Genomic DNA, 23,125 nt, shown 5'->3' on the forward strand with positions numbered 1-23,125 from the left:
TGACATGACTGAAGCAAGCGGAGACTGTGGCGTGGCAGAGCCCACATCTAGATGGGTACCTCTCAGCAACTCCCACTTGTTGCCACGCAGGCTGACAGTTGCCAAATTGATTCCCCCTCCCCCAAGAAAAGCAAGAAGTCAGGATTTTTATGAGAAACATCCTGATTTCTACAGATGGCAACTAATTCAAGGATTCTTGTGTTTGTTTTTTAAACATAGGGTCACCTAAACAAAACACTGAGGCAGGAGCGATGTGCTGCACAAGCAACCAGGGAGCATTTTCTGATGTCCCCCCTCCTCCCCGGGCCATTTCCTGCCCCTTCTTACATCTATGTACCCTACCGCCGCCCCTGTGTCCGGCACCCCATAGCGGATTTGGTCAAGGGGATTTTTCACGCTCCACTGAGATCAAGGGGTATAGAGCCCAGAAAGGATAACTTGTTACAAACCAAAATGACAAAGGCAGGCAATCTAGAAAGTACCAGGTTTTATTATCTTTTTATCAAAAAAAAAAAAAAAATCAGTAACAGACAACAGTGTGAGAGGTGGCTACAGAAGGGGTGCTCACTCCAACACAGCCCGAGGTGAAGGGCCCTGGGGGTAGGAGGGGACCCAGCCAGCTGGGACCCTGGGTTGGGTTGGCCACGGGAGTTAACAGCCACTGGTACAGCAAGGGAGGATGGCTTCCCTCAGCCCAGCCAGTGAGAGTAGGAGGGGACACGGCCTACCCAGGCTAAGCCACCACCAGGCCTCTCCCCTCAGGGAAGGGGGGTGAGTCCCAGATGACAGGGCCTCACCAGCCCTCCCCCATGCTCCCCCCAGCTCAGGGAGACAAGATTCATCCCAGCAGTCGAGGCTGTGACATGTTGAGCCGGTTTAGTTCTCTAGAGCAGCACTGCCCAACCTCTGGAAATGCTCTCTGCTCTGTCCGTACAGTAGCCATGAGCCATGCGTGGTGACTGAGCTCTCGAAATGTGGTTAGTGCAACTGAGGAGTGAATTTTTAACTTCACGTGATTTTAACTGACTGAAATTGAAGCAGCCACATATGGTTAATGTATTGGATAGCACAGCACAGCTCTAGGGCTTGGAGAAAGCAAACTGAAGAACACCAGCTGGTTCCCAAGCAGAAAGCGTAGAACTGTTGACCCTCAACTATTCCAGCCCAATCCGGAGAAGGCACCAGAAAACAGGGCAAGAGAAAGAGGTAAAAATCCACCCAGCCACATGAAAATTCACTCGCTCGACCAGCCACCCAACATCAAACTGGAAATATCACACTATTTCCTAAAAAAATATATTTATCTATTTTTCTAGAACCAAGGAAGAATAATAATATATTACAAGTACACAGACACAAATATCCCGCCATGCCCCTTTCATTATATTTTAGGATCTGCTAAAAAACTGTTTCAGTAAAAGCTACTTCTTAGAGGAAGGAGCTTCAGAAAGGGCCAAGGTCATGAGCAGAGGAGTGTAAAGTATAAAAAAAAAACTGGGGAAGAGGTTTAATGAAAGAGAGAAAGAGGGAAGGGAGTGTGGCCCTATCTAAAGCTATAAATAGTAAAAAATAAAAATCATGTCTCCGGCTCTTCTCTGACTTCCAAGAAACAAATAAAAACAAAACAAAACCATTAAATACAAACTTAGCAGGTGAGGTGGAAATGTACAAGAGAGGGAAGAACATCTCAGCATCCCACGCTTTGCCCAGGCAGAGAGACACTCTGCACAAAGGAATGAACCATTAAAAGACAAAAAATAAAACAAAACAAAACCCTAAAAAATAGATTTACAAATATTCTATAAATCCATTTCAGCATGAACTTTCAGCTCTTCCCACCAAGCCCCAAATAAAAAAGGTCGATTTCCAAAAGTCACTTAAAAGAGCCTAGAAATGGCCCAAGGTATACCACAGAGACTCCCGTAGTGTGATCCTACGTGTCCGTTTACAGACACATCTCAAGGTGCAGATGGTTCTAGATCCTTCTCCCACTTCCTGGCAGAGGGACAGGCTGTGACGGGGAGAAAGGAAGGTGGCTGGGGACAGACCTCCAGCTGGGACTCACGCATCCCCCAGCCCCCTGGCTTCAGAGGGGCTCTGGATGAGGCATATTCAGTATAGGCTTGAAGCTGGACCTAGATTCTAAGCTGGAAGTTTAGGAAATGATCCAACCCCAGGCTTGCCTTCAGAAAGGCCAAGTTTAACCCATTTTTCTACCAGGGCAACTGAGGCCCCAAGAATCAAGAAGAGCCAGGCAGAACAGTAGAAGATAATGTCTCTTCTGACACTTAAAAGGTAATCAGAACTGGAGATACTGACAAGTTGGTGTTAGGTTGACCTCCCCCTACCCTAACGTCCACCCTGCAAAATCCTCCGGCTTCCCTCCCCTCTATAGTCCAAGCCAGTGCCCCTGAGGAAGCTTCATGCGTAGAACTCGTTAGTGGGGGCTTTTTTGTAGATGGGTTTCTTGCCCAGGTCATAGCTGCCCTCGTCCTTCTTCTTCATGCGGTACACCAGCAGCAGGATCAGGAACATGGCGAAGAGGATGCCCACCACGCCGCCCACAATCAGAGCTGGAGAGGGAGAAGAGGAGAGAAGGGGGTGAGAACTCATTGGCACCCTGGGGTACATCCCCCGTCCCCCCACTCCAGTCAGTTCTCTGACAATCAGACATCCTCACCACCACCACTGCCTGCACCAGGCAAGTTGACGCCTTATTTAATTTGACCCTCAGGACCTCAGTGGTGACAAGGGGGTCACCAGGCATTAGAAGTCACTAAAGACCATAGGGCTAGAGTGGCAAGGCCACTATTCCAACCTGCATCTGCCTGAGTCCAAAGCCTAGGCTCTTTCCAAACACTAGGCAGACACCCACACCCCTCAGCCACAGCTTAGCACCAACTGAGCCAGGGACAGGGACAATGGCAGGCCGTGGAGAACCCCTTGGATGCTTCTCCTCCAGTCCTTAGCACAGAAGTGCATGCAGCATACCGATGCAGGCCCACACTGCTACAGACAGGCACGTACATTCCAAACACACATGTGCAGAACGTGCTCATGTCCATACTATTACGTTATTGATAGCAACACATCACAGTTTACGTTCCCATGTAGAACCCAGTGGCAAAGGCCTAGTTTCCATGCCCACTTCTCCCACTTCCTGGCCGTGTGATTTTGGGCAAGTTCCTTCATCTCTCTCATTGCAAAATGGAAATACCATGTTTCCCCGAAAATAAGACCTACCCATAAAATAAGCCCTGGCAGGATTTCTAAGCATTTGCACAATATAAGCCCTACCCCGAAAATAATAGTGATGGGCGTGGCCATGCAGCAGGTCTGCACAACCCATGCATTTCATCTTGGGGCGGTAAAGAAGATGAGCAGCCCTTCTCATCTGCCCCATCGTGACAGCTACTATCCCAGAGGTGACCGGAAAGGTGCGGGCAGCCCCACCAACAACAGGTCGGCTCCCCCTGTCAGGTCCCGGCCATCCTGTGCGTGCTGCAAGCTGAGGCGTTGAGGGGAAAACAACACATCCCCTGAAAATACGCCCTAGGGTGTCTTCTTGAGGAAAAATAAATATAAGACCCTGTCTTATTTTCGGGGAAACACAGACAGTAATAGTACCTTCCTCATACATTTGTCCTAAGAAGGAAATAAATTAATATACTTAAAGTGCTTAGAACAGTGACTGGCACGTAGCATATTCAAGACTCATTAACAGTAAACCTTTAGGGTTTATTTATATCTGTGCCCCCGAATCAGGGCTAAACCACAGTAAGTGCTCAATGAATGGCATGCACAGTCAGGCCCAGAGGAGCACCTGGCTTGTGGGCACCAGGCAGAGTGGGCTTCTAACCTTGGGTGAGCGTCTGCTCTGTCCACTAGGCCAGGTGGCCTGAATGACTCATTCCTGTCTGTTAGGGGCAGGGATGTCTCGCAGAATCCTTTCTGTGGCAGATTGAGTCTCCTAATTCGGTCTTACTCAGGCTAAGAAGATTAATTTCCCATCCCTGCACACACCACAAATCTATGCACAGAATGGGGGCAGCATGGCACAGAGGAGCCAAGTAAGGTTCTTCCTTGGCTAAGAGCCTATGAAAAAGCAGCAACAGAGCAAACAGAGTGCCCCGGGGAGGTGCCAGAAAAAGCACGTGGAATATCAGGTGTCAATCCCATTCCCATCTCTGTCACCTCTCCCTCTGCTGACCCCAGCTCCTCCACAAGGCCCTTGGTCTGGGGCTCCCCACAGGGTCAGGGTTGAACACAAGCTCAAAAGCTGACTGTGGCCCGAGGTCCGAGTGTCAGGTCTATCATTTCCCAGCTGTGACTCTGGGCAGGTTCTTTTTTTTTTCCCCCACCCTCCACTTCCTAGACAGGTTCTTTCGACTCAGTTCCAGGTGGCTGTAGGGACCTAGCGAGGAGCACGGGAATCAGGTGGCAAATAGCAACCACTTAATGAAGCTCCTGGTGCTGTTTAAAAGTTACTGGCATGGAAGGAACCACCTCAGCTGGCTAACCAACGTAACTTTTCACATAAGGATCTTATACTTGGACAATTCTCAAATGGAAGATTAAAGAGATGAGCTGGCTTCAGTTCTTCTCTTGCTACGTGACCCAAAGCCTGGCTCTCAGTCCCCCTGTGTACAAGGAACAGTCGCTTGGATGAGATCGATGGTTTTTAAATTTTTCTTTAAAAGTGACAGAACCTCTACTTGATTAAAGCAAAACCTTGCCGGGTGTGGTGGCTCACGCTGGTAAAGCCGGGGAGGGAGGTTCGCTTGAGCTCAGGAGTGGGAGACCAGCCTGAGCAAGAGACCCCGTCTCTACTAAAAATAGAGAAATTAGCTGCACGTGGTGGCACATGCCTGTAGTTCCAGCTACTCAGAAGGCTGGGGCAGGAGGACTGTTTGAGCTTAGAGTGAGCTACAATGATGCCATTGCACTCTACCCAGGGTGACAGAGTGAGACCCTGTATCCAAGAGATCCTTCATCTGTCCTGGATGGAGGTAGGACACTGACGTTTGGCACAGAGCCCTTTCCCTATACCTCAAGCATTCTGGCAGCAGGTTCCCAGGAGACAGGAGTTACCCAGCACAGGCCCAGGGTGACCACTCGCCCGGCCGGTTCATCCAGACGGGCCCCAGCCACAGCCTAATAAAACCACAGGGAGTTCCCTTGCTCCCTCTGACAATATCCTGAGACGAAGCTTTCCCCACAACAGCCCATTACAGTCAAGAGCTCTCACGTGAGGCCAAACATTTAACCTCTCTAGGCCTCAGTTTCCTATTCTGTCACATGAAGGTACCCCTTGTGCTCCGCTTACAACACTAACAAATCGGATCAGCCCGTTGGAGTTTTCAAAGTATTTTTCAATTTATTTTATTATTATTATTACTTTTTTAAAATTCTCACCAACTCTAGAAGTGAAAGAGTTTGCAAAGTTATTTCGTATTTTATTTTTCATGGACTCATTACACCAATCCAAGGAATGTTATCGTCCTAATCATTTTGCAGATGAGGAAACTGAGGCTCATCAAGTTCAAAAGCTTTTCAGTCAAAGTCGCAAGGCTGCCAAATGACAGAGCAAGGGGCAGGGAGACCGACTGAATTCTAAGGAGCCTCCAGACTTTGAAGGGAAATTAACTTTTAATGATTAACTCCCAGATGCCAAACCCAGGCTATGAAAGTGCTTTGAAAATTAAGTAAGAAGGGCTTAAGGCAAGGGAATGACTCAATGCCTATTCTTTAGAAGCCTTTGATATGCAATTCTTCCTCCCTGGGCCCCACCACCAGGGTACACAGTCAGGGCCACCCCTTAAAGGAGGTGAAGTCCTTCGATGTCCCAGGGCAACCTGAGTGGGTACTAGGAAGGGGCCCAAAGAGCCTCCAGGGCTATAGGCTTCCCTGCCTGCAGGCACTGTCCCACCCCAGCCCTCTTCCCAGCCTTACCTGCCAGGACCTCTGTTCTCTCAAAGATGTTGCTGTCCTGGGCAGTGCTGGACATGGACACCTTGTTGGACACATCTTCATCCCCATCAAAGGGTGAGCTCTTCTTGGGGATAACCTCATTCTCCTCCAGTTCCTTGGGTTCCGTGGGGACCTGGCGCCCAGGCCCTGCCCCCTCAGGGATGTGGTTACCTACAGGCACCTGGAAAGGAGAAGAGACGTTCAGTGCATTTGGGGAAGGACTCAGGGTGAGGCACAGGGACATTCAGCCTGGAGGAGAATCTGGTCCTGCCATCTCTGGCTGAACCACGCAGTCCTGGAGCAGGAATTGGCAACAACCTCTCCACAACTTTTCTAGTATTATCTGTCCTGAATGGGAAATGAATGTGACCAACAGCACAGGGAAACAGGTGTTCCCACGCTCTGCTGGCCAGTGCATATTCTGGAATAACCGCTCTGGAGGCGATCTGGCAAAACCTTAGACATTGCTTGCCCTTTGAGGCAGTAATTTTGCCTTGGTGACTCTGTCCTAAGGAGCTAATCAGAGACTGTGTGTAAAAGATGCTTGCTGCGATGTTGTGTTACAATATCAAAAAATTAAAACAACTTTTCCATAGATAAGGGGAAATCAGGTGAACTATTACGCAGCCTATAAAAATGACAAGAACATGTAATTATGCAGGGAAATACTCATGACCACTCTGAGTGAAAAATGCAGTGCACAGAACTGTACAAATAATTTTATATCAATGCTAACAAAATAGCTATAAATGCAGAGAGAAGGAGTCAGTGTTGGCAGTGACTACCCTTGCAGAGAGGATGGTCTACCTGCAACCCACAGTTAGTCGCTTGTCCCAAAATGAGCCCAAGGCCACAGATTAAAACAAGCCTTCTTGTAGAGTGGGGCCAGACCCCTCACTTATTCTGCCCGTCATGTGTGTTACAGAGGAGCAATGGAGAGGCAAAAACGTGCAGCTACTTACCAAGGGGTGGATCACTTCCGGGAAGGCTTTGGGGTCCTCTGAGTCATCTGTAAGGTCAGAATGGCTATGTGAGTGTGAGGTCCGTTACTCCAGGCAAATGACCCTTCAGCCATGGCTGGTGGGACTTCTAACCTTACAGCCAGCCCAAAACTGGCTCAATGTCCAGCATTCTGACCCCAACCTAAGTCACTTCACTGGTAAAATGTGCCCCTAAGACCTGCCTCTCTGGCCCTTTCACGGGAACGTGTGAGCTGGGTGAGCTCCGAATCCTTGCCCTGCCAAGTGTGGATCCAGAAACCAACAGCAACGCCTGCGAGCTGGTTAGAAATGAAGAATCTCAGTGCAACTGAATCAGAATCTGCATTTCAGCAAGATTCCCCAGGGAATAAAGCTCGAAAAGAAAGACTCCAATTGCAAAATAAAACATTTCACTGGGTAACTATGTGAGATGATGGATAAATTAATTTACTCCACTACAGTAAGTAACCTTTTTACTATCTATATGTATCCCATAATAAAATTTATTTTAAAAAAAAAACCAAACACACATTAATTGAGTGCTTGGTATGTGCCCAGAGCTTTACCTCAGCTCAGTCCCACAACAGTGAAGTACTGACATTATCATCCCCATTTTACAGATTAGGAGACTGAGCTTCAGGTCACACAGAGTGGAGGTTTGAGCTCAGGATTGTGTGATTCCAAAGCTCAAACTTCCAATCATTAACACATCCCTGCACATACGAGGGTTGCTTCTCAGTAGCTGTCTGGCCTGGAACCCAGGGCCAGGGAATCAAAAAAAGACCACAAAAGCCACAGGCCCCTGGCCCAGCCTCAAGAGGCCTCAGTCCCTTCACCTACCCCCACCCTGCACTGAAGCAGGGGCTTGTTCTTGGCTCCCCAACCGCATCTCTGCCCCCCTCACCCCATCAGGAGGAGCCTGTGAGGGCGGGTTCAGGCTGGTGCTCAGAAAACCCAGAGCTACAGATGGATTCAAAGCACCAAACAACTTGCTCCTCAGGGTCTCAGGGATGGGAAAGCTCAAACCAGTTACTTCTGTTCCCCCTTTTTTGTGAAGGAGATGTGGATTACTGTAGGAAAATCCACACAAAGATCCGAGTCCCCAGCCATGGCTACCTTCCTGGCTGGGGAGGCCACCCTCCCCTCCAGGCCTGCCCGCCACCCCCTCCGTACCCCGTTCTCCAGAGCCGGACAGCTCCCAGTCATCGGGCTCCTGCCCAGGTCCCCCTACATCCTCATCATCCGGTAGGGCTCCCGAGAAGTACCGGCTGTCCAGGAGGTCCTGGGGGTCGATGACCTCAGTCTCCCGGATCTAGGATGAAGAAAAGAGGCACATAAGCCCAGGTTCCTGGTACTCGAAAGCAGCCCACACCTCAAAAGCCAGTGAAGTGGGCATTCAAGTCCAGAAGGGGACCAGGCCAGGCCCTAGAGACCTGGGTCCTGGATCCCACAATGCCCTAACTTGCTGTGTGTCCTTAGGCAAGTCTCTTTCTCACTCGGAACAAATAAACACAGTAAAGGTGTTAATAATCACATGACCAGATTACTATCACTAGGTACCATTTACTGAGCACTTGCTATGTGCCAGACCCTGTTCTTCATAACTCTAAAGCCATGCTATTAACTTATTTTACATCCGAGGAAATAATTTTCTTTTGGTGGCACAACTGGCAGATGGGGGGTGGGGTGGTGAGGACTGCACACAGGAAAGCCCCTGGACACTGTACTCCAGGGTTCTGAGTCACACACAGCAGGGAGTGGGCTGCTGGCTCTAGTCTTGTGCGGTCCGGGACACTTTTCCCAGCTGAGTCACACTGGGCTGGGGCAGAAGGGCTGGCTCACCCACACCCAAGATAGCCTCAGGTCAGGGCGCTGCCCAGACCTGGTCACTCAAGAGTGCACCCCTGCATTCAGTCTTGTCTTCCAAACATCTCCCGCAGATCTCCTCTGCTGCCAGCAGGGCACAGAGAGGTACAGCCCTCACCCTTACAGACCCTTCACTCCAGCACCCATAAGTGTCACTTCACCCCCACCCCATGGAGACCCCGCTGGTCACAGCAGAGCTGCAGGTCCCCCCTCACCAAGCAGTTTTCTTTTTGCTTTTTTTGAGACAGAGTCTCAATTTGTTGCCCAGGCTAGAGTGAGTGCCGTGGCGTCAGTTTAGCTCACAGCAACCTCAAACTCCTGGGCTCAAGCAATCCTGCTGCCTCAGCCTCCCGAGTAGCTGGGACTACAGACATGCGCCACCATGCCTGGCTAATTTTTTTCTATGTATATTAGTTGGCCAATTAATTTCTTTCTATTTATAGTAGAGATGGGGTCTCGCTCTTGCTCTTGCTGGTTTCGAACGCCTGACCTCAAGCAATCCGCCCACCTCGGCCTCCCAGAGTGCTAGGATTACAGGCGTGAGCCACTGCGCCTGGCCTCCAAAGCAGTTTTCGAAAGGAAAGTATCAAAGGTCCAGGGAGACCTGACGTGGTGGCTCACGCCTGTAATCTTAGCACTCTGGGAGGCCGAGGCGGGAGGATCGATCAAAGTCAGGAGTTCGAATAGAGCCTGAGCAGGAGTGAGACCCCGTCTCTACTAAAAATATAAATAATTAATTGGCCAACTAAAAATATATAGAAAAAATTAGCCAGGCATGGTGGCGCATGCCTGTAGTCCCAGCTACTCGGGAGGCTGAGGCAGGAGGATCGCTTGAGCCCAGGAATCTGAGGTTGCTGTGAGCTAGGCTGACGCCACGGCACTCTCCAGGGAGAAGAACTCGCCCAGGGCCCCACAGAACATCAGTTACTCTGCTCATCCCAAAGCTCAGTGGAGTGGGAAACAAAACCCCCTCAGGAGTGCAGGAGACATTGCGACACCCACCACCCTTCTTCCAGCTTCTGGGCTCAGGCTTCTGTCTGCCCACAGAACAGCAGCCTTGAGCAAGGTTTACCATTTCATTGATTAATTCAAACATTATTGAAGTACCTACTATTTTCCTAGAAGAGTTGGGGTTTTTTTAAATTAAGTTCAATACACCTCCTCCCCACCCCACCTCGCCACAAGACAGGCTCATCTTCTCCAGATGCCATGCCTTCAAGGAGGTGGGGGTCTGCTTAGAATCACAGAATACTAGTTGGGGACCCAGGAAGCTCCTGTCCTCCCCTTTCACAGGATTTGAGAGAATTTGAGCCCAGAACCGGGCAGCGACTTGCCCAAGGTCACACAGTGAGTTTGCTACATAGCTCAGAGTGGAAAGCCGCCAGGTCTGTCTCTGACTTCCCCGGGCTGCCCTTCACCCAGCTGGGACTGCCAGTGACATGGAGGAGGAGGGTGTCTGAGAAGGAACATCGGTCCCTAAGACAAGGCTGTTGTCATTGCAGGAGAGGCCAGGTTCCTCCTGTACACCCCCCAACCCCCCACCCCTGGCCCCTGGCTTCTGGGGAGAAGCGGGAACAAACGGTGGCAGAACCTGACTCTCAAGCCCTCTCTTCCACCCCCAGGGGACAGGATGCTGGGTTCCCGGAAGGGAGCAGGGTCAGGCAGGGAGGCAAGCAGTGGGCAGGCATCACTCTCTCCCTGGGGGCGGGGAACCTCTGCGGAACGCCTGGCACACACGGGGGCGGGGAGCCAGAAGGGGTTAAGCCCTGGTAAGGGATGACTTCATGACTCCGGAATCAGGAGCTGTTTAGCCGCTGGAATTCCAGCCCCCGCACACAGCCCACATCCCACAGCCCGTGCCTGTGGCTTTGGTTTGGCAAAGCAGGAGAAAGGCTCCTCCATAGTTGCGCAAGTGCCTACACCTAGGGCGGGGGCCCTGGGCTCCTACCCCCATCTCCAGCTGCAAATTTGCCTCAGGCCCAGAATCTGAAGCCACAAGACCTCCGGGGCTCCAAGTGACAGGCCTTAACTTAGCACAGAGCATGTTATAGGTCCTCTTAATAGACCCTTTTTTGCAGAGATGGGAATGAAAGCTCAGAAAGATAAAGTCACTGTCCAAGTCCACACAGGCAGAAGAAAGTGGCCACACTGGACCAGAACCCAGGCATGAGTCACTCGGGCTTTTAACCACATACAAACACATATGTGAACACACATGTACACAGGGCTGCCACCACAGGCGAGAAGGAAGCCCTGTTAAGTGGGGGTCAAAACCAGCCAGGAGAGGGAAAGAAGGTACTCTGTCCACTTGTTGACCTGCAGGGTTCAAAGTCCTCAAGTCAGGTGCCAGGGTTCTATCACTGGGGCAGGCTGAGACCTTCTCCCCTCCCAAGCCATGGAATGTTGTTTATGCACCCAGCCTGTCTTTTAGTATGTGAAAGTGCTAAAGAGAGTTTCAGAACAACCCATGGGATTAGTGCACCTGATTGGCTGTTACTACCTACCTCCGTTTTACATTAAAGAGATAAAGACTGAGAGGAAAGGTGGAGTGTGAAGATCTTGCAGCCAAGTCAGCTGGCAAATCGAAGGCTGAAAACAAGATTTATTCCCCACTCAGCCCTCTTTGTAAGCACTGGTCGTCCCCAAGTCTTCTTTTTATTTTGTTTGGTTTTTCTGAGACAGAGTGTTATTCTGTCACTCCAGGTAGAGTGTAGTGGCATCATCGTAGCTCACTGCAAGCTCAAACTCCTAGGCTCAAGTGATCCTTCTGCCTCAGCCTCCAGAGTAGCTGGGACTCCAGGTGGGTACCACCACACCTGGCTAATTTTTTAATTTTTTGTAGAGATGCGGTCTTGCTATACTACCCAGGATGGTCTCGAACTCCTGGGCTCAAGTGATCCTCTCACCTGGGCCTCCCAAACCACTAGGATTACAAGTGTGAGCCACCGTGCCTGGCCCCCTAGCCCTTCATCTTTATACCAGGTTTCCAGAAAAGATAAACAAGTACTCTAGGGTCACACTGGGGACCAACAGCATAGCCAGGATTTCAGACCCTATTTCAGATTTCTAAAAGGACAGTCTTCAAATGCTGCATTAGATGAGCAGATTTCTCTCCTAAAGCAAGACAAGGCACTGTTTTAAGAAGCTTTGGCTTCTTCCAGCTCCTAGTGCTGGTGGGAGTACACAGGGGATTAAATCCTCCCTGGGCGCTGGAGGCAGACTCTGCCCTGTTCTGGCCCCTTCTCCACCCATGACCTCTGCCTGGAGGGAAACTCCCAAGGGGGCAGGGGCCATTTAGGACTAGACCAGCAAGGCCGGGCAAGCCCCATGGGATTGTGGGCAGTTGTCCTTTTTTTTTGTAAAGGTTGGAAAGGCCCCAACAGCCCTCCCTACCCCCACCCCTTTTCAGACAAGGCCCATTCAGTCTGGGCTGGCTTTGAAGAACCAGGCCACCCAGCAGCCTGGCCCAACCCTGACCAGAGAGGGACGCCGCCCTGCTCCGAGCTAAGAATGTGGTCTGTTCTCCTCAGCTCACCCCCTCCCTGCCCAGGCACATGTGTTCACATGTGTGGGCATGCACAGGCACCCTCTCCGGGCCCCCAGGTCTCCCTGCATCTTTGTCCCTTTCAGACACACAACAGAAACTAACTAACTAAAAAAGCCAGTGGGCCTGGGTCCCACAGACCCTGCAGGACCCATGGCTGGTGGGAACCTGGGATTGGTGCCTGGGGGGTTAGAGATCCCAGGTTCTTCCCCAGACTAGCCAGGGAAAAGAAGGGTAGGTGCTCTTTTGTCCTACAGGGACAAACACCTGCCAACAGAAGGTATCTAAGGCACCAAGCCCAACTGTCTCATTTTATAACCTAGCAAACAGATTAGAACTAGACAAAGGACTTTGCCAGGGTCACCTAAGCAGCTGGCAGCAAGCTGGACTTAGAACCTAGGTCTCCTGGCTCCCAGGCTAGAACTGTCTTCCCTCCCATTCTAAGGTCTTGGCTGCCCCTAGGGGTCTCAGCAAATCCACAGGCAGTAGCTGTCACTCCAGTTATACTACCCATCTCATCCTTAGGCTATAGGCATGAAAACAGGAAAGGGCCACCAACCTTATCCCAAAGTCCCATGGCTTCTGTCACCCCAGGAAAAGTACAGGTGACTAATAGCAGTATCCAATATCTGCCCGGCAGCATGCTGGGTTCTTTCTCTATATAAGTTCAATTAATTGGCACAACAGCCTTGTAAGGGGCTCTACCCATTTTGCAGATGAGGAAATGAAATTTGAGCTGAGCCACTCATCACACAGCTAGAAAGCGACACAGCTGGGAGCCAAACCTAGATCTTTTCAACCACAACCAGGGCTTCTTGCTGCCACCCACTCTTCACTTCTAACCTGCCAGCCCACAACACACCACCCAGCCAGGGCTCCAGGGCACCCCTTCTCCTGTCTAGGAGTAAACAAAGGTGAAAGCGATATTGCTTAAACAAAGGAACAGAAACTTGGCTGGGGCACCAGGGAGGAGTTCAGGTCAGGGCCTGGTTAACTGTGAACTAACGAGCAGTCCTTGGTTCCTCCCCAGGGCAGGCAGGGTCAGGGACACACTTGACCCTCCATTCAGGATGCCAGACCAGAAGGGCAATAACTGAGCAAGTCAAATTTGGCGGGGGCGGTGAGTACTCCAGGCTCCAACTGCTGGACCCACCAGAGTGATTCAGGCAGAAGATCCCCAGCAGGACGAACCGTCACTGTCTTCCCCCCTCCCTTCTAAAGGGCCAGACATTCCCCAGAAAGAGTAGAACCTGGGGGCCACAGTCAGGGCTCTACCACCCAGAGCGGCTGTTCATAAAGGCAGAACTGTGGTCCCGCCACTTCCTAACTATATGAGCCGGGAGTCGATTTCATCTCTTAAATCCTCAGTTTCCTCTTCTGTAACCAGGGCTGGTAGCACCTTGCAGGGTGACGAGGATTAAGTGAAATGCATTAGTGTGTGCAAGGGACCCAGCACTTGGCCTGGTACACAGCAGGTGCTCAATGAGTAGTGGCTATTATTAACACCCACCTGCCTTCCTTCTGGCTAAGGGGATTAGTGCTCAAAGGGTGGGAAACCTGGGAAAAAGCAGCAGCTCCCCTGCTGGAAAGAACTTGGTCGGTGGACAGGGAAGTGCTTAACGAACTGAAAAGGAACATAACATAACCTATAGTGGGTCATTATTGTGCTACTGAGACTTTGCAACAACCAATTGGGTCCCTTCAGACTTTGGGGGGGAAAAAAAAGATCCAGAGGTGGACAGAGACCTGCCGAAGGTCACACAGCTCTGAATACCTGTCCTAAGCAGACAGAGGCAGAGGAAAGACTATTTTTATTTTCCCAGCCAGAGCAAACAGAGGTGACAAGAAACACCTGAAATTCTATTAATACTTGGGGACCTGGATCCCCAGAGTATTTCCTGACTTACCTTAGGGACAAAAAAAAAAAATTAGAAGGTAAAAAGAAACCACACACCAATCTGTGGTCCGGTGCTCTGGCAACTGAATGGTTAAGCCAGGTCTGGGGGTGGGGGGTGGAGTGAGGGTTCAAATGTCGCTTCAAGGTCGGGTTACTCTGAACACAATCACTCTAGAGACAGCCAGGCCTGGCACTGCCAGCAACCAGCTTTTCACCAAGCCTCAGGGCAGCTCATTCCCACAGCAAGGACTCTAGGACCCTGGGTGCCAGCAAGAAATGGCGAGACGGTTCTGGAGTCTCTGGACATCTCGCCAGGAGCCAATCTAGCACTCTTGTCACTAACTCCCTGGGTGATCTTTGGTGATTCGTCTCTGAGCCTCAGTTTCCCCACTCATAAAAGACAGTCTCAAAGAGACAAGCCTCCCTCTGTCCCAAGGCCTGGTAACCAAGCTGGGCATTGCTCCGATTACCCGGTGGAGACAGCTGGGAGGGAGCTGGCTCCCTGAGGGCCTCAGAGACAGAGGTGCATTGAAGCTGGGGTTTGTAATCTAGGCAGCGGATACGAAATCCCTGCTGGACCTACGGGCCAAGGAGCCTCTCAGGACGTAAACAAGCCTCCTGTGTTCTCCAGCGCAGAGTCAGAGACTATGCTGCAGCCTTGTCTCCTGCAGCCTTGTCTCGGCTGATTAGATCAGCCCTGGGTGCTGGCTTCCTGCCCCTTCCCGGGCTCCCCCGCCACCTGGGGGAAGCCCGAAGACCAGGTCAGTCTGTCCCACAGATGGCTCTCAGCCGGGCTTCCCCGAGGCAAGGAGCGTCCCCGCTCCGCTCCGGGTGACCAGCCCTGCCATTCGCCACCCTGCCCCAGTGCCCAGAAGTTTGAGTGGTACAGCCAGTCCCCGCAGGCCTGGCCACCGACCGCTAGGCTTCAACAAGTCACTGTTTCCACACACCCCAACCTCTCCCTCCCCTTTCCATTACCCAGGTGTCACCTGACTAGCAGCCTCTTCTACTGTGCCAGAGAAAACTGGAGCGGCGGAGCTCCTGGCCCGCCTGGCCTGGCCTGCCGAAGGACAGGGGAGGGGGAGATGTGGGGGGACAGAGTGGGGGGGGACTGAATAGGAGGGTCTGGCCCAAAGGAGGGGTGAAGAGAAAAGGGGGAAGGGAGATGGGCAGGAAGTGGGGAGGGGGGAATGACGACTGTATAAAGTTGAAGCTAGAAAGAACTGGTAAGATCACAGTAATCTTTTGCGGAGTCCTGGAGCACTCTGAAAAGCATGAAAAGGTATGAACCGCAAGAACTGCAGCCATGAGGCTACCACGTGTGCACAGACACCACCTCCCCAGAGCCAGCCTCTGGCCAGGTTAAGAACCCTTGTCTAGCCACTAATAATAAACTAAACTTAAGCCAGCACTTTACAAGTTTGCCAAACACCAATTATGACCCTTGAGTGACACAGGTGTTTTATAGAGGACACTGGGGCTCACATCAACAAAGTGACTTATTAACTAACCGTTGTGTGTGTCCCTGGGTGAGCAGCAGAGCTGGGACTGGGACAGAGTTTTCTGGCTGTGAAGCACACCCACCGTCCCGCCACCCAGCCTCCAGCACACAGGGCCAGGGAGGCCCCGTGAGGGACAGGAATGCACCCAAAGGTCACAGATGAGTTAGTTAATGACAAACCAGCCCAAGACATCAGGCTTCTTGTTCTCCTAGGGCTAATTCAGATCAACCATTGACACGTGTGTTCTCCTCCCTCTCCAGGGCACCATGAAATGAAAATGTGTGGAAACTGGCTTTTCACAACACTGTACCTTTTCCGGCCCCCAGAGCCCGGAGCGCTATTTGCAATTGCTCAGCCTCCGTCAGATTGTTAACTCTGCCTCTCCAACACAGGAGGGTGGCCCTGGGTCCAGGGAGGGGTCCAGAGTGGCCCAGTGCCCTTGCCCCCTCTCGCTCCAAGCAGCACGCTGCTGCTCAGCCTGGGGCCCTGAGGATCCTAGCAGGAGGTGGGGCTGCCAGGAACTGGTTCTAGTTTAAATATAAACCAGTCCGATAATTAGCAAACAGCCACTTCTAAGATAAACAAATAGGAGATTTGGCCTCCATTGGCCCCGCCCTAGACTCCTCCCTTCCCACCTCCCAGTAGTGCGGTTAGGTATGGGGGAGGGGCAAAAGCGTTCCTGGGGTCCTGGGCATGGAATCCTCAAGGGACTACCTGGCATCAATGTGGCCCGGGCAAGGAAGGGAATTGTCACTAACACCTCCCCCTACCAGGCACTATACCAGGTGCCTTTATTTGCAGCTTTGTCATCTCCTTCAAGCCTCTCCGCAATGGTCACCATCTTCTTAACAGACCAGGAAGCTGGGGCTCCAGGAGGTTGAGTAGCACGTCCAAAGTCACGAAGCTAGTACGAGGAGGACTTAACACCTCTGGAATTAGGTCTGCCAACACCAAACCAATGTTTCAGTGCCCTCCAGCCAGCCCCAAGAAGCAAGAGTGGGCGTCACAAATAGCAAAGAATCCTGGGGTCAAATCAAATCTGAACTGTACCAGCTTTTCTCTAGGAACTCAGGCCACATGCAGCCTCAGTTTTACTTTAAGTGGGGGGAAAAGTACTACCCGCTCTGCAGAGGTCTAAAGACCAATTTTCAGGACTGGCTGCACCCCGTCCAATGTCAAAGTCCACACGCAGGCAAGGGGCTGTGGATGTTCCAGGCCTAGTACAAGTATTTCCTGTATGTCCCCTCAAGGCCTTGGGCACTAAGACACTGACTCCCACGGGACAAGGTAAAACTCTCAGTCCATTCCAACACCCCCACCACACAGCTATCTAACCTATTAGCCAAGAGGCTGCAAGGAAATGGGTGACTCAGGCAGGCAACGCTAGTCTGTAGTGACTCACAGAACCCTATCCAGCCCCCTCCCCCAATTTAAGCGTTCATTTGGAAATCACACCCGCCCATTCAGTCCAAGGAGACTGAAGGACAGTGAGGAGCCAATTCCTCCCAACGGGGCACTAGGGCTGGGAGCCCAGCCTGGCTTCCCCAGCTCCCCATTCAGGCCTCCTCAGCACTCCAAGTCCTTGGAAAAGCTCTCTGTTTCTAGGAGCTTGGGATGGCAGGAGCTGAATGTCCCCTCACTCCATCCCCCACCTCTCTTCTGAGACTGGGACTTGTTTATACACTTTACCAAGGAGGCCAAGAAAGGTCCACTCCCCTCATCAAGGGTTCCTATAAGGCAATGGTCCAACTTTCTCATTTTAGAGTTGGGGACATGGACCCAGAGACAGGGCATGTTTGCGCAAGGTCACCCAGCAATGCCTAACTAAGTAGGACCCAAAGTATCTACCTACCTTCAAACCAAGCAGATTTCCTTATCTAGTATATTCTCTGAGCATGCTCAAACCAGACAGACACCTTGCCTATCAGTCAGATCTGGTTCTGACCTTGACAAGCCCCTAGCTTTCCTGTAAAAACAGAGATAATAGTGCCCACCTCACAGTATCGCTGAGAGACATTCATTTTAGTAATCAGTAACTTTTACGCACCTTTTAGAATGAAGTCACTTGCATGAACTTATTCATTCATACAAACATTTCCTGAGAATTCACCAGGGGACAGGTGTCTCACTATAACCAAGAGAGCAGAGTTCCTGCCCGGGGTGCAAGCGGGTGGAAATCGGGGTGGGACTCAGAATTTGGTGGAGCTAATTTTCTCAGTAACCATAAGGTTTCTTCAAGGAAAGGAATACTTTCGATGTCTTTATGGTTTCCAGAGCCCCTTTTGAATAGGAGGTACTTAATTATTAATCAAATACAGAGCTGGAAAGGCCATCCTGCTTGAACCCCTCACTTTACAGATGGGGGATGTCACCCCAGAGAGGGAAAGGGACCTCCTCCCAACCTCGCAGAGCCCTCCAAAGCACGGCCCAAATATTTTCCTGGGTGTTTGGTAACTCTCTGGGCTCTGAGATGTCTCAAGAGCACTCACAGGTCACTCAACGGTCCTAGAACCCCATAGGCTTCCGCCACCACCCCTACTTCCATGCAATCAAGACAATTCTCAAGTAGATCAGAAATATCTTTCAGCTGAAATACATGTGATGGGTGGGGGATACTTCCCCAGAACTGCCTAGGCCTCGTGCCAAGTCGGTGGGCCATGCCCTTGGGCAGCAACACCTTGGGGGGGGGGGTTCCCAAAACAAGGCTGCCTTTAATTGGCCAGAGAGGGAGTGGCAAGAAGGCGGATCAGGGAATGCTCCCAGCTGGACAGGAAGAACTGGTTTAGGATGGCAAGCCCCGCCAAACAGAGGAGAGGGCAGCTGGGTACTCAGCTTCGGTTCCCTTCCCAAAACCTGTGGCACTGGGGGAGGGAGGGAGGCAACACAAAAGGGGAGGGCCACTATTCAGAGATCCTGGTGGTCTAGATGCTCTCTGCTACCTCAAAGCGGTACCAGTTTGCTTCTCTCATCTGGAAAGTGGGCATAATATGATCCCCAAGTGCTACGATTTTTGTAAGGATAAAACGCACCGGCCCTGGTATATGGAAAGTGCTTTATAAATCATAACTGCTGCTAGCAAAGCCCTTCTCCCTTAGCCTCATTTTTCTCCACCTGCCAAATGAAAAGGACAGACCAGATCATTTCCTTGGCCTAAGCCAACTTGTGGCTAGGTCTGATTTTTCCAGCCACAATCTAAGGAGGAGGGGGATGGGCAAAAGGGGAAGTCTTGTGCCCCAATTAGAGGCAGGAGGTCTGCGACTAATGTCGAATTGTCGGGAAGTGCGGAGCTAAGGTCAGGATGAGAAACCTTTCTCAGGAAGCAGCTGCCCAGAGCTGACATCTCCCCCAGCTGATGGGTCACCCTACCTAGGACTGACACAACCCCTCTCCCCCAAACCACATCCTTCTGACTGCCCCTGGGACACAGCTGTCTGCTACTCACCCCAATGCACCTGCAGGCTCAGCAGCCCTGAGCCGAGACTGACATGTGACTGTCCATGGTGACCTCAGCAACCACCTGGGTCCTTTCCTCATTTTCTTTTGTTTTTGAGACAGAGTCTCACTTTGTTGCCCAGGCTAGAGTGAGTGCCATGACGTCAGCCTAGCTCACAGCAACCTCCAACTCCTGGGCTCAAGCAATCCTCCTGCCTCAGCCTCCCGAGTAGCTGGGACTACAGGCATGCACCACCATGCCCGGCTAATTTTCTCTCTATATATTAGTTGTCCAATTAATTTCTTTCAATTTATAGTACAGAAGGGGTCTCGCTCTTGCTCAGGCTGGTTTCAAACTCCTGACCTCAAGCAATCTGCCTGCCTCTGCCTCCCAGAGTGCTAGGATTACAGGCGTGAGCCACCGCGCTAGGCTCTTTCCTCCCTCTTTCCTCGTTTTTGTTACACTGCCCAGGCAGTGTTCCTTCAGAGGGTTCCCCAACTGCTTGACCCCAACACATCCTTCAGGGACTCATTTAGAGAACTGCACTGGGTAGACGGAGGGCTTGGGTCCTAGTCCTGGTTGCCCTTGGTTTGAGAAAGCCATCACCTCCCTCTGGGCTTCTGTTTCCTTCCACCTCATTATTCTTTGAGGCCTTCCAGACTACAATATCAACAGACGCTAAACTAGTCTACAGTTATCCAGGATGGGGAACAACAGCCAGCTAGAAGTTAAAATAAAGCAGAAACTTGGAGACATGGCTGCCTAAATTTGGATCTGACTCGGCCCCTTATTAGGGGTGTCACCTTGGGCAACTTACTTAACCTCTCTAGCCTCAGGACCAGTTTAAGAACAGTAAACAGCAGGGTAGTGGTCAGAATTCAGATCGTGGAGGGAGCCATGAGTAAGCTCTTAGAACAGTGCCAGGCACACCAAAAGAGCTAAATGTTTGCTATCAGCATGCCTGGAATTGTGCTGGGTGGTATTGCTCAGGGTCTCATCCATTCCTCAACAAGAGCTCTGGCCAGGCCAAATCAACTTTCCCCCAAGTAAGGTCTGAGGAATAGGAGCTCTAGGGCTTTCAAATAAATTAACATTAATGATTAAACTCCAGGGACTCACAGCCCCTAAAAACTGGGGCTAAAGGACATAGAGCCCAGGCTGGGGGAGGCAGAGGCGGGAGGGGGGAGAGATTACCTTTCCCAGCAACTCCCATGCCCCCAATTTCCTAGATGATTGCCTCCCACCAGGATGGATGGAGCTTCTGCGGGACCAGCGGACAATGAGAAGGATAAGTTTCTCTGGGCTCCCTGAGGCTTTCCCTGCCCCCAGCCCTCTTCACCCCACTCAAGGTGGGCACTTCAACTTTCCCATCTGAAGTTCGGCAAAAATGAATAAGTGCTCTTCTTGCAGAAAGCAGAAGCTCAACTCCTGGCCGAGTGCTGAGCTTAAACCATCCCTCCCCTCTGCCCTTGAAAGATCAGAGTCCCCAACTTTCTAGGAACCCTAAAGCAGCAGCAGTCACCTCCTGCCCCGCTCCCCCATACCCTTTGTGCAGATGGGGAAAGAGACTCCGAAGGGGCAGGGCCTTGCCCTAAGTCACAAGTCAATGGCAGGGCCGGGGCCAGAACCGAGGTCAGGTCCACTCCCCCGCGCGCGAAGGAGAGCCCCACCCCACCCCCTTCCGAGTACACGCAGCCCCCAGGCCCGGGCCATCTCGGACTCCGCAGCTGCCCGCTCAGGGCGCCCAGAGGGCGAGGAGGGGGTCTGGCGCTGCGACCAGGGAAGGCACGAGGGCGTGGGGGTTGAAGCCTTGACACCGGCTTAGTCACGTCCGAGCCGGGAGCCCGCGGCGGGGCTGAGCCGAGGGGAGGCGGGAAGAGCAACAGGCTGGGGACGCACGGCGCGCGGCGGAGCCACCCGGGAGCCTCCCTGTGACCCCGGAGCAAAGTTTCCAACAAAGTTTCCCGGGCCTCGGTGTCCAATTGGAGGCGGCGCAGCCCCTCGAACTCCCCCCGCCGCCCCCCAATCCCAGGCTCCGCGGAACAAAGGAGGCACCGATCCGCCCCCCTCCACCCCCGGGACCTCCGGGCGCCTACCGACTCGGCGGCGGCGGGGGCGCCTACGAGGAGCAGGAGCAGCGCGAGCAGGCGGGCGGGGGCCATGGTGCCGCGGAGCGGAGAGGGCGCGCGGCTGCACGAGTGGCCCCGGGCGGGCGCGCGGCCCGTCTTAAAGGCGGCGGCCCCGCCCCGCCCCGCCGCGGCCCGCCCCGGCCCCGCCGCCCGCACCCCGCCGGAATTCCCCCGCGAAACCTGGGCCTGCGGGGCGCTGCGCCCGCCCGCGGCGCTGGAAACCCCGAGGGACTCGCCCCGCGCGCGCGGCCAGCTCCGGGTCAACCCCTAGAGCTGCCCTCCGGGACCTCCCACCCCTTCAGGTCTTTGGTCCACTGCTAGGCGGGCCCACAGAGATCGCCGCGTCTAGCTCCATTTTATAGTTGGGGAAACTGAGGCCCAGGGACGCGAAGGAAACGCCCAGGGTCTGCGGTTTAGACCAGCGCTTTCCAACCGGGGGCGCTCCCCTCTGAGCATACGAAAGCCTTTCGGAATGGGGCGTGAACACAGGTAGTTTTAAGACAGATCAGCAAACTTTTCTGTAAAGGGCTAAATCTTTTGGGCTTGGTTAGGCTTTGCGAGCTACACAATCCGTGTGGCAACTATTCAAACTGGAGCGTCCTAGCTCAAAAGCAGCCCCGAATACCAGGAATGAGCATGGCCGTGTCCTAATAAAATATTATTATGGCCACTGAAATTTGAATTTAACATAATTTACACGTGTCGCAAAATATTATTATTCTTTTGACTTTTTTTCAACCATTTAAAAACGGAGGGGCCGGGCGTGGTGGCTCACGCCTATAATCCTAGCACTCTGGGAGGCCGAGGCGGGAGGATTGCTCCAGGTCAGGAGTTTGAAACCAGCCTGAGCAAGAGCGAGACCCCGTCTCTACTATAATTAGAAAGAAATTAATTGGCCAACTAATATATATGGAAAAAATTAGCCGGGCATGGTGGCGCATGCCTGTAGTCCCAGCTACTTGGGAGGCTGAGGCAGGAGGATCGCTGGAGCCCAGGAATTTGAGGTTGCTGTGAGCTAGGCTGACACCACGGCATTTGAGCGTGGCATGGGCAACAGAGCGAGACTCTGTCTCAAAAAAAAAAAAAAAAACAAAAAAACAACTACTGCTTGATAGCTACAAAAAATTAAAAATAGGAATAAAATTATTGCCAAAATCTATTTCATTCTAGCATAAGCAAGTTCATGCAAGTTTTTATCCAGGTTTAAGTGAACTAATTGGAGAGGAAAAATTGCCCCTTCCACCTCATTAAGACAGGCATTTCCAATAAAATTTTACTTTTTCTGTTTAATGATTATTTATCAAAGTTTGCAGGACTGGTTTCATGAGCATATACTTATGTCAAATTATATACTTTAAGTATGTGCAGTTTATTTTATGCTAGTTCTACCTCAATAAGGCTTTTTATTTTTTTATTTTTTGAGACAGAGTCTCACTTTGTTGTGCAGGCTAGAGTGAGTGCCCTGCCGTCAGCCTAGCTCACAGCAACCTCCAACTCCTGGGCTCAAGCGATCCTCCTGCCTCAGCCTCCCAAGTAGCTGCTACTACAGGCATGCACCACCATGCCCGGCTAATTTTTTCTATATATATATTAGTTGTCTAATTAATTTCTTTCTATTTATAGTAGAGACGGGGTCTCACTCTTGCTCAGGCTTATTTCGAACTCCTGACTTTGATCGATCCTCCCGCCTTGGCCTCCCAGAGTGCTAGGATTACAGGTGTGAGCCACTGCGCCAGGACAGGCTTTTTAAATTGTTGTAGGAATTTTAAAAATTGTAATATATTTACATTGTTTTGATCTATTG

General features: G+C 51.7%; 1 protein-coding gene across 1 annotated transcript; it reads right to left on the minus strand.

Moving 5' to 3' along the window:
- Nucleotides 1-472: 472 nt before the first annotated feature.
- On the minus strand, nt 473-21,414 carry SDC4 (syndecan 4). The gene is made up of 5 exons (XM_012780337.2): nt 21,289-21,414; nt 8,124-8,262; nt 6,933-6,979; nt 5,953-6,151; nt 473-2,573 (listed from the first exon to the last, which is right to left on the minus strand). The coding sequence occupies exons 1-5, from the start codon at nt 21,352-21,354 to the stop codon at nt 2,422-2,424; spliced, it is 603 nt and encodes a 200-aa protein (XP_012635791.1). The 5' UTR covers nt 21,355-21,414; the 3' UTR covers nt 473-2,421.
- Between the last annotated feature and the right edge of the window lie 1,711 nt (nt 21,415-23,125).

The sequence above is a fragment of the Microcebus murinus genome, chromosome 16, assembly GCF_040939455.1.
Source record: "Microcebus murinus isolate Inina chromosome 16, M.murinus_Inina_mat1.0, whole genome shotgun sequence".
NCBI lineage: Eukaryota > Metazoa > Chordata > Mammalia > Primates > Cheirogaleidae > Microcebus > Microcebus murinus.